Here is an 11,229-nt window from a genome sequence, read left to right as displayed (position 1 = left end):
CTGTGACTTCTCACGCCTATGCTTTGTCTCGACAGCTTCAGACAGGGGGGCGGGAGGGCAATTTACCACCTAAGTTGTGTGTTTAGAAAGCAGGTGAATTTACAGGCGAGGTTAGCACCTCCTGATAACTCCAACAGAGAGCCACAAAGCGGTCACCACGTAGTCAGAACCGTGAGCAGAGAGATATGTTTGCAAAGCAATTTACAGAAGCCAAAGCAGCAAGTTAATGATTTTCAATTATTTACTCAGTTTGCTAACCTACAACAGGGTAGCGTGCGAATGTCCCCACAGTGGGGATTCGTTCAGTCAGAGTAAGACTTTAGAATAACCATTCAGACTCCTCATCTCTCTATTCTCTCCTCTTTGGAGTTTGCCAGCAGAAGCTGTCTGACACTTGCTCTTGCTAGCCAGTGCTACAACTGTGCCCCTTTCCCAGATCCAAGGTCACTGCCAGTAACCGGAGAAGGGCTCCTGTGAAACTGTGCTTACTTTTCCCTTGTGCCACCGCTTTCCAAGGGCCCAGAGCCTGGAGGACGCCCACCGACACTGACTTGTTATTCTGGCTGCCCGGGGCCCAAGGTGCGACGCAGAGGGGTCTCAGCCTGTGACCCGGGGAACAGAGACGACTGTGACGTCCTTCTCCGGTCATTCCTTTCTCCGGAGTATCTGGAATACACACGGAAGGCGGCACAAAGCGATGGCGTCCAAGCGGACAGATGTCAGCATATCCAAATCCGGGTTTTATTTATTTTTATTTTTTTAAATGTTTGTTTATTTTTTAGAGAGAGAGAGACAGAGTGTGAGCAGTGGAGGGGCAGAGAGGGAGACACAGAATCAGAAGCAGGCTTAAGGCTCTGAGCTGTCAGCCCAGAGCCTGGTGTGGGGCTTGAACTCACAAACCGCGAGATCATGACCTGAGCCGAAGTCGGATGCTCAACCAACTGAGCCACCCGGGTGCCCCTCCAAATCCTGGTTTTCACAAGGACTACCTTTCATTTTCCGTGCTCATCGAGGAAACTTGGAAATGCCGAAAGTAATAAAGCAAATGAAAACTACCCGAAAGTCTATACATACCATTATTAACATTTGGATATAGTTTCTAGGTTTTTGTTGTTGTTTTTTCTTAAACACCTTTGAGATCAGGTGTGTCCCTGCTTAGCATTTTGTCCCCCAGAGAGCAGGGACCCTGTCTGACCGCATTGCCTGAGTACCGTGTTTATTGCTTATGCAGAGCAAGCTTTCAGTGATTATTTTAAGGAATAAGTCAATACTTACTTAACATGTCATATAATCCATCTTCCATGCTCTTAAAAACAGAAGCCTTCTGGGGTGCCTGGGGGGCTCAGTCGGTTGGGCGTCCGACTTCAGCTCACGTCATGATCTCACGGTTTGTGGGTTCGAGCCCTGCATCGGGCTCTGTGCTGACAGCTACTTCAGAGCCTGGAGCCGGCTTCGGATTCTGTGTCTCTTTCTCTCCCTGCCCCTCCCCTGTTCATGCTCTGTCTCTCAAAAATAAATGTGAAAAAAAATTAAAAAAAACAAAACCAGAAGCCCTCTTACATTTCTGCCTGTTCAGATCACCATTGTATTCCTTTCACGAGGAGCAGCGTGTGTTGAATGAATAGCCATTATCCTATTGTTGGGTGTTTATTAAGCATTTGACAATACGCACGGGGAGTGTGGGCAGGAACAACAAATCCGGGACCTTGGCAAAAGTTAGACGTCAGGTTAAGGAGAGGGGTTCTGGGTCCGAGTGACGGACGTGTTTACGTGCTGCGGATGAGAGAGTAAAATGGCACCAGCACTTCGGAGGAGTAGCTGTCGGTGCCGGGCCAGGTTGAAGGTGGCCCTAGCTGAAGACCCAGCTGCTTCCCTCCTGGGTGTACGGTCTAGAGCGGGGTTGGGTTGGCCGACGACCTTTGAAAGGGCCAGAGAGGAAGTACTTCAGCCTGTGGAACAGCACTGGTCCGCGGCCCTTGGGGCCTGAAGGTGGGAAGGCAGGTAGATGTGGCCCAGTCCCCATAAAACTTTATTTACAAAACACCGGAAGTGCGCCACATGTGGCCCAAAGGCCGGAGTTTGCCCCCCTTTCCCAGCGAGGGACACCCCTGTGTTCACACTAGAAGACGTATGTCACCAAAGCATGCCCCCTAGCAATGAAAACTTGGCAGGACAGCATCTTGGTCTGTTAGTAGACGGGCTAAACAGACCGCAGTTTAGGAAGGTGACAGAGAACCAAGTTGTGGTAAAATGACTAGATCTGGATGTATTTCATATGACAGAATCTCAAATACAGTGTTCAGTCACAAAGTAAGTTGCAAAAAAGGCAATCCTGGCATAATACCGTTTGTGAATACAAACGTTACAGGTGTGAGACAGCCCCCCCCGTGTGGCGGATACACGTGCAGTTCTACCCAGTTTGCGGCCAGCGGTGACATGCCAGCCAGCGGCCACCTGCGGGGGTCCGGAACCCGGCCTTTGGATCCCTAGAAACCCAGGTGGAAATCCAGGCTCTGCCGTTTGCCAGCACTGCGACTTTGGCTCAAGAACTCTGAGCCTCAGTTTCTTCCTCTGTAATATAGGGATAATTATGCATTCCTTGAAGGTCTTTTGCAAAGGTAAAGCAAGGGTATGTGTGCAAAACACTTAGAGTGTGAAATTCAGGAGCCCAATCAGCAAGGGAGTGTTTTCATGCCGCATGGCGGAGCTGACTGGTAGCTGATTGGTATTTTTCAGCGTCCTTTCCTGCGCTTCCTCTGCTACATGTATTTCTAGAGAGGCAGGAATGTGAGGGGTGGGGGAGGGTAGAGGCATTGCTCTGGAGAGACTACCCACCTTGTACTTGATCCTTTCACCTGTCAGATCCATTTCATCTTCATAATAAATCCGAGAGCCATGGGTTACTTCCACTTCACAGGTAGGGAGACTGAGGCTAAGAGATGAGCGGGTTTATCTGAGGCCACATCTCCGGGCGAGCAGGCCACAGGCAGCTGACCTTGAAGGCATTGCTATGTTCACTTGGACAGCCGCCTTTGCTTTTCGCGGTTGAGAGGCTGCCTCTTCCCTTGCTCTCTTAGCTCAGAGGATCTCCCGGGGCGCTGACATCACTGTTTCCTAGGAAGACACTGGAGGGGGTGACGTGACCTGCCCAAGGCAGAATTCATCTGCAGCAGACTCTGGGGCTCCTCTTATCAGGGGAAAAGAAAACTATAATCATGGGCTCTTAACATTGGTTTGGGCACCAAACCGGTAACGAAGTCTATTGCTCTGCAACGTGATGAATTTTGAAAGTTCTGGAAGTACTTATTTCTACTCTGGTTTGATGCTTTGGAATATTAGTTTTGTCGATGGGGCAGTGGGTGTATGTAGAACCGATTTTGTAAGACCACGTCCTTCGTCCCTCCAAATTCCTAGTGTCACCCTACTGTAGAACTTGGTGTTTTTTGTCCCAAATTGAATCATTGTCATTTATCATCTTTAAAGTACAAGTGTCCTTAAAGATCCGTTCTTGGCGTACGCTTTTCTAGTTTCCAAGAGTCTCTCTCTCTGATTCTGAGTTATTCGGAGTGAGACGTATTAGAACTCCCACTGTATGTTACAGGGTCTGAGAACTAAAAAGTGTGAGAAATTAGCCACGTTTAAACCATGATGAGTGAGCCAGAGATTCATTTTAATTTTCAACTTGTGACGCTAAAGCTCTGCCTTGCTGTCAGCTGTCTCCAAGTCTAAAAACCAAAGAAGCAGGTAGGTTTCATTTTGATAAACTGTCAGCCAGGAGGCCCCCAGCCTCCCGTCCCAACGCTGTCGTGGGCTCCGAGGCACAGTTCTTCTGAGTTCCTGAAATGTGAGTTAGTGGGTGATCGGTAAGTTAATGGCTCCGGGGTTTGGAAGGAGCCCATCTCCCTCGCACGTGACTGTCGGGGAGGATGTTCGGGAAGGTCGGAAAGCCCACTTGCCTGGTAGTTTTAATGGCGGGGTTGATTCTGGTGGTGCGTCCGCCTCTTCCATCTGGTCTGGACGTGTCGTCTGCAGCAACGTGAAAAGTGATGAGTGAGTCGAGCCTAAAGCCTTGGTTGAATGTGGTGCTATAAACATGATCATTCTTTTCCTTAGCAAAGATTTTATTTAAAACACTACTTTCCAGGATTGCCTGCGTGTGGTTTTGGGGGGTGCTCAGATGGCAGATTGGCTTTCATTTATGACGCGTTTCACAAATTGGTAGGAACTGCCTGAAAGAATCAGTAGCTCTCAGTCGTGGAAGGGGTCGCACAGTGTATAACTAATTGAAACAGACCCAGGTATAAAATCATGCCCAGAAATGGTTCACGGACACAATATAGAGGATACTTGAGAAAGTTTCAGTGGATTAAAAGAGATTCCTGTTTAAACATTGCTTAATTCCCACACCCACTCCCAATCCCGTGAAAGTAAATAAAAAAAGATGTGTAACTGGCTTCATTGTGAAATAAGTTCTGATTGGCTGTAATTAAGGATAAAATGCAACTTCCTTGCTGAGTCATCTCTGTGGCTCCAAGTATCAAAATGATGAAAAACTTGAATCCATCAAGATTTTCTAACATATCTAGCCATTTGATAAAGACATTCTGATGGTTAATGAGATTTTCCTTTTATTAGTGACCCCCATACCTCTAGCTGATGGTTTTTGTTTCGTTTTGTTTTGTTTTCTTAAGACACTCATGGCGGCTGGGAAGTGTGCTTTTCTGGGGCAGGAGGTCCAGCACCAGGACTCTGGTTAACAGTCCTGTGCCGCGTATTTGTTTTTAAAGTAATCCCAAAAGTTCCCATCACAGGAAAAAAAGAACCTTTGTGACCGTATCCGGTGACAGGGGTTAACGAGACTTACTGTGGTGATCGTTTTGTAATATATCCAGGTATCGGGTTATCCTGTTGCATGCCTGGAATAATCTAATGTCATATGTCAACTCTACCTCAAAAAAAAAAAAAAGTGTGCTTTCTGGGGCCTAGAACGCTTGTAACATTTCTCGGTAGAAGTCTGGAGAAGACAGATAAAGCTCTGGGCTGGGGGCCGCTCTTCAGTGCTGTGGCTCAGAGCTAAGTTACTATTTCTCAGAAGGCAGTGCCTTTTTTAAAGGAGAAAAACACTTTGTATCTGAAGATTTGGGCCATAAACTCAAATTGGTGTTTTTATTTGGGAAATAAATGTTTGACAGATGATAGGGTATCAAGGACCAGTTTGTGTATTTTCCGGTTTGTTTACATGAGCACCACCACTTGAGTGACTTTTAATTTAAAAAAATTTTTTTTTTTTAATTTATTTTTGAGAGACAAAGAGAGACAGCATGAGCAAGGGAGGGTCAGAGAGGGAGACACAGAATCTGAAGCAGGTTCCAAGCTCTGAGCTGTCAGCACAGAGCCCGACGCGGGGCTTGAACCCATGAACCGTGAGATCATGACCGACTGAGCCACCCAGGTGCCCCTTGAGCGACTTTTAATTTGCATGGTATTGTGTTTTGTTTTAACAAGCTGTTGACTTTTCTATTTTATTTGTTTGCTCATTTTGGCCATTTAAAAATCTCTATAGACGTGTAAAAATGGCAAATGTATAGTGACTAGTGGTCATGTGTCATGCTTTTCATCATCCTCTGTTTTTAATAGACCCGACCCAGGTTTTCCTGGATGGACATGTTTTTAAAAGTGTTTCCCATCTCAGCACACAAGTAGGAAGGACGTAGAATGGTTGGAAGAGTGTGAGGAAAGAGCAACCTTCCATCTTAAGGTTGAAACCACATTTGTTCTTCCCTCTTGTTAAGAGCGTCGGCCTCATGGCCCAGAACTGGACAGAGTACTCACATGGCTGCATTCTCTGTGTCCTCCGAGCCGCTCGCACACGGGACTGATCACATGCGTGCTGGTTGGTTTTTTGTCCCCCGTGAGCTCTCGAGAACGAGGAGGGGGTCCCCTCACCCCTGGCGCTTCTCCTGGCCCAGGACACGGGCCGTCAGCGAGCTTCGGGCGTTTCCTTGCTTTGACTCCGTCGCTGAGAGTTCTGGGCCACACCGACCTGCCCCGTCGGGGAGCGGAACAGGGTGAGGGCTGCAGTCTGTCCTAGGAAAGAGGTTTTGCTCTGGGTCCAAGACTTAAAGATAAAAACCAGTGACTCAGCGACGTGGTGGTGTTCACCAACCCAGACGGGCATGAGGCCTGTAAGGTAGGGACCGCGTCGCCGGCAGAGCGGGGGCCCTTGGACCCATGTTGAGTCTTCCTATTTGGGAATGAAGTCATGGGATTTCAAGTTCTGTGTCACCGAAGCCAGGGCCGGCAGATGAGTGGAGAGTGTGGCTCTGTGCGTGTCGTGGGGCTCACGTGAGCTGGTCGGGCGTCACAGCTTGTTTCAGAGCCCCGCCTCCCTGGATGTGGTGTCATGAAGGCCTGGTGGGGGTGGGGACAGGTGGGCGGTTGATTTTTTAAGTATTTATTTATTTTTGAAGACAGAGAGGCAGAGAGTGAGCTGGGGAGGGGCAGAGAGAGGGAGACACAGAATCTGAAGCAGGCTCCAGGCTCTGAGCTGTCAGCACCGAGCCCGACGCGGGGCTCGAACCCACGAACATGAGATCATGACCTGAGTCGAAGTTGGATGCTTACTGACTGAGCCCCCCAGGCGCCCCCAGCGGTGACCGTTTGAATGACACTGAAATGTCCTCTCCCCGCAGGCATTAAAGACTATTCCAACTGGCCCACCATCCCGCAGGTCTTCCTCAACGGCGAGTTCGTCGGGGGCTGTGACATCCTGCTGCAGATGCACCAGAACGGGGACCTGGTGGAGGAACTGAGAAAGCTAGGGATCCGCTCTGCCCTTTTGGATGAAAAGAAAGACCAAGACTCCAAGTGATGGAGGCCCCGGGGCCTCCCCGAGCGGCAGGGGCTGCCGAGGCCCAGGCTCCTGCCGGCAGAGCCTTACCGATTCCGGTCTTCACTCTCCAGACGGCAGCTGCTCGCACGGATGCCTCCAGCCCGCACGCACTTGGGTGATTTTAGTGTGTCTGGTGTTTGGGCTGTGAATATTCTATTGTGAACTTAATGATAACCACTGCACTGTAATAATTCAGTGTTGTATTATGATATTGCTGTAAACAAAATCTGTCCGCAGACTGTCCTTTGCTCTTTGCCTGATTCAGGAGTAAGAACGAGGAGCTTCCGAGTCGTTCTTCATGAATCCTCTGCACATGTGTCCGTCTGCAAAGATAATACCTCTCCCCACACTTTGCGTAGCTTCTTCTGTTAAGAAAAATGATGGACAAGGAAGAAGATGTGATAACGGGGGTGTTGGTTTTTTTTAAAATAAACTGCCAACCCGGGGATCCCGTGTGTGAGTCGTTCGTTCTGAAGAGTAGAAAGCCGGGACCTTCCTCCGCTGGGGCCTGCTGTCACCAGTCCCACGGTCTGGGGCGCTGATGGACAGCAGGTGTGTGTTTCTTTTGGTCCTGGGAGCTGGAAGTCCAAGATCAAGGCTCCAGCAGATTCGCTGTCTGGTGAGGGCTGCGCCTAGTTCATAGACGGCGTCTCCTCACTGGGGCCTCGTGAGAAAGCTTTCTAGGGTCCCTTTCCCGTGGGCACAAATCCCGTTCCTGAGCACCCTGCCCTCATCGTCTGACCGCCTCCCAAAGTCGCCCTCCCCCAGCACCGCCATGCTGGGGGGTAGGCGTCAACACGGGAATGTTGAGGGCACACATTCAGTCTGTAGCAGTGTGGACTTTGAGTGCCTGTGACCTCCTGTGTTTAGAAGTGAAGAGTGATTCTCATACACTTCTGTTAGATTTGACATAAAAATTGCCATCAAGTGACGATCGGATTTCTCGAGGGATAGTAAGCCCTGTGAGGGCCTGCTCGCCCGGGGAGCCTGCCGGGAAGCGAGGGGGCTGGTGCTCCCCGGCTGCGCTGCTGCCTTCCAAAGACAGGGGTCCACGGGGCAATCTGTTTCCTTAAAAAATACGGTATATACATGATATTATGTAGAGAACACCCTGGAATATCCACCAAAAGTCTCCCAGAACTGATAAAGGAATTCAGGAAAGTCGTAGGATTTAAAATCTATTTCATTCCTAGACACTAATAACGAAGCAGCAGAAAGGGAAGTTAAAAAAAGTCTCATTTATAATTGCACCAAAAATAAATAAATAAACAAATAATATAGGAATAAACTTAGCCAGAGAAGTGAAAGACCTGTACTCTGTGAAAACTATAAAACGCTGATGAAAGAAACTGAAGACACAAATGGAAAATATTCCAAGCCCATGGATTGGAAGAACAAATACTGTGAAAATGTCCGTGCTAAGTAAGCAATCTTTACAGTCAATGCAATCCCTACCAAAATGCCAATGGCATTTTTCACAGAAATAGAAGAAAAGACAATCCTAAAATTTGTATAGGCCACAGAAGACCCTGAATAGTCACACAATCTTGACAAACAACAACAAAACTGGAGATAATCACAATTCCAGATTTCAAGTTCTGTTACAAAGCTGTAGTAATCTACAGTATGAATCTGGCATATAAATAAGACACATAGATCAATGGAACAGAATAGAAAGCCCAGAAATAAACCCACAATTACACGATCGATTAACCTTCAATAAAGGACACAATATGCAATGGGAAAAAAATCCTTTCAATAAATGGTGTTGGGAAAACTAGACAGCTACATGCAAAAGATTGACGCTGGACCACTTACATGGTACCAAAAATAAACTCAAAATGGATTAACCTAACTGAGACACAAAACCATAAAAGTCCTGGAAGAGAGCACAGGCAGCAAAAGTAAAATAAACCATTGAGACTACACAAATTCTCCACAAAAGAAACAACAAAACGAAATGGCAACCTACTGAATAGGAGAAGAGGTTTGCAAATGACTTCCAGTCAGTATCCAAAATACATAAAGAACTGATAAAACTCAAAACCTAAAAAATAATTTAAAATGGGCAGAAGACATGAGACAGTTTTCCAAAGAAGACATCCAGATGACCAACAGACATGGAAAGATGCTTAGCATCACATCCTCAGGGAAATGCAAATCAGAACCACAAGGACATAGCACCTCACACCTGTCAGAAGGGTTAAAGTCCACAATGCAGGAAGCATCAGGAGGTGTTGCTGAGGAAGTGGAGAAAGGGGAGCCTCCCGTGCCGTCCGTGGGACTGCAAACTGACGCAGCCGCCCTGGAACACGGTGTGGAGGTTCCTGAAGTGAAAAATAGAACTACCGTATGATCCGCTAATTGCACTACGGAGTAGTTATACCAACACGCTAGTTAGGAAGGATAAATGCACCTCTGTGTTCGTGGTGGCATTATTTACAATAGCCAAATTATGGAAGCAGCCCAAGAGCCCATTCGTAGATGAATGGATAAAGGAGATACGGTATGGATACACAATGGAATAATTCACCTGTAAAAAGGATGAAATCTTGCCATTTGCAACAACATGGATGGATCTAGGGAGTAAATGCTAAGCGAAGTTAAGTCAGAGAAAGACCTACCATTTGTTCTATTATGTGGAATTTAAGAAACCAAGGAACAAAGTGGGGGCGGTGGGGGGAGACCCAAAACAAACAAACAAACCCAACTCTTAACTATAGAGAACAAACTCCTGGTTTCCAGAGGGGAGGTGGGTGTGGGGGTTGGGTGTGGGGGGATGGGTGAAATAGGATGTGCACCTGAAACTAACGTAACACTATGTTGACTACACTGGAATTAGAAAAAAAAAAAAAGATTTGGCACATGAACAAGAGTAAGGTCTTTATATAAAAAAGGGGTTAATTGGAATCCTAGTGGAGATGTCTCCAGTGTACGGTATTTTTTTATAAGACACGAGGCTGGAGGCAGAGCTGGAGGTGAGCTTTGCAGTGGTCCTGGGAAGAAAGCCTGCCCTGTGCTGAGCACCTCTGTGTCCCTAGAGGCCTCCATTCACTCCAGAGCCTGAAACAGAGCGTCTGTTGGAGTTGCGTCTTCCCGGTGGCAGAGGAAGGACAGAACGCAGGTTGTGAAAAGGGCAAGTGCGGGGAGGAAGAGTGGCTCGTCCCCAGGGCCATTCTCAGGCTTGTTCTGTGTATTTAGTCCGCTTGAGCGCCTCTTGAGAAAGCTCTGAAAACAGACTGACGGAGGTAGGATGGACCTTCTGGGTTCCTGCCACCCTCCCTCCGGAAGAGGTTTTGGGGATCCCAAAGGAAAGAAAAGCGGGAGCCCCACCCCCACTGCCCTGGAGACCAGACCGCCCAGTCCGGTGAGAGGGTGGCTCCTGGCCAGTCTCGGAGCTCAGGGCCTCAGAGAGAGAAAAGCAAATTGTTCTCACGAGGTTTTTTATTACGTGAATTGCGCACTCCACCGCATCACTACCTTGGTGTCTGCTCAAAGTGAGTTTACATAGACCCCCCCCAAGGGAGGTTGGAGCTCAGCCAAGTGACCCTTCCTGTTCTACAGATGAAAGTGCAGGCACTGGAAGGAAGGCTCTAGGTCTCCCCTGTGCTGCTGTTACGAGGCTGCCAGGTCAAGGTTGTGATCTTGGCCTTTGGAGTCACGTCATTGACAAATCACTTCGTACTGTCTGTCCCTGGATGAGCCCCGGGCCGTGGGGCTCATACATGGCAGCAAAATCCTTCCTCGCCTTCACATCTGCTGTGTAGTCGGTACCTTAACATAATTCTGCCTTTTGGCTTTTCCTTAGATCTGTCTACCGGCCCTTCGGGTTCGTCTGAAAAATGAAATAAGATTAGCAAGGCAACAGTGGAAGAAACCTCCCCAGACTATGAGGACCAGGGGAAGGGTTCCCAACTGAACAATTTCACTCCGATGCTCATGAATTATGGCAAGATCATATCAGTCACCAAGAGCTTCAATGGTTAAGGAAATCACTAAGCTCTACAGAAACACAAATGTTCTTTCTAGAAGTTAATTAATACTTTTCCCCCATATGCTTAACGAGTCTTTACCAAGTAGAAAATTGAAGATGCTATCTTCTGTCAGTCTGAATAATTTTAATGATCTGCATAATTAGAATTTGCTGTGATAATTAGAACAGCAACACCAAAGTTCCTTGTACAAACAGCAATATCACACATCATCTATTTTGAAACGCAAGGTCCACTTCCCAGCTTTCCAGTCAAGTACATTTGGCTTGTGTCTTTGTGATTTCTTAGCTTATTGTCACAACTTCCAAGTACTGTGTTCACAGACCCTTTGGAGATAGCTGAAGT

General features: G+C 47.6%; 1 protein-coding gene across 1 annotated transcript in view; it reads left to right on the top strand.

Moving 5' to 3' along the window:
- Window positions 1–7,340, top strand: part of GLRX5 (glutaredoxin 5) — an 11,082-nt gene extending 3,742 nt beyond the window's left edge. The window contains exon 3 of the mRNA XM_029951947.1: window positions 6,693–7,340. Coding sequence (XP_029807807.1) covers window positions 6,693–6,871 — 179 coding nt within the window. The 3' untranslated portion in view covers window positions 6,872–7,340. The remainder of the gene's footprint in view (window positions 1–6,692) is intronic.
- Window positions 7,341–11,229: the final 3,889 nt, after the last annotated feature.

Source organism: Suricata suricatta, chromosome 9 (assembly GCF_006229205.1).
Source record: "Suricata suricatta isolate VVHF042 chromosome 9, meerkat_22Aug2017_6uvM2_HiC, whole genome shotgun sequence".
Classification (NCBI taxonomy): Eukaryota; Metazoa; Chordata; class Mammalia; order Carnivora; family Herpestidae; genus Suricata; species Suricata suricatta.
The sequence above is the reverse complement of the archived record's forward strand: the minus strand, read 5'-3'. Positions and strand labels throughout refer to the sequence as shown.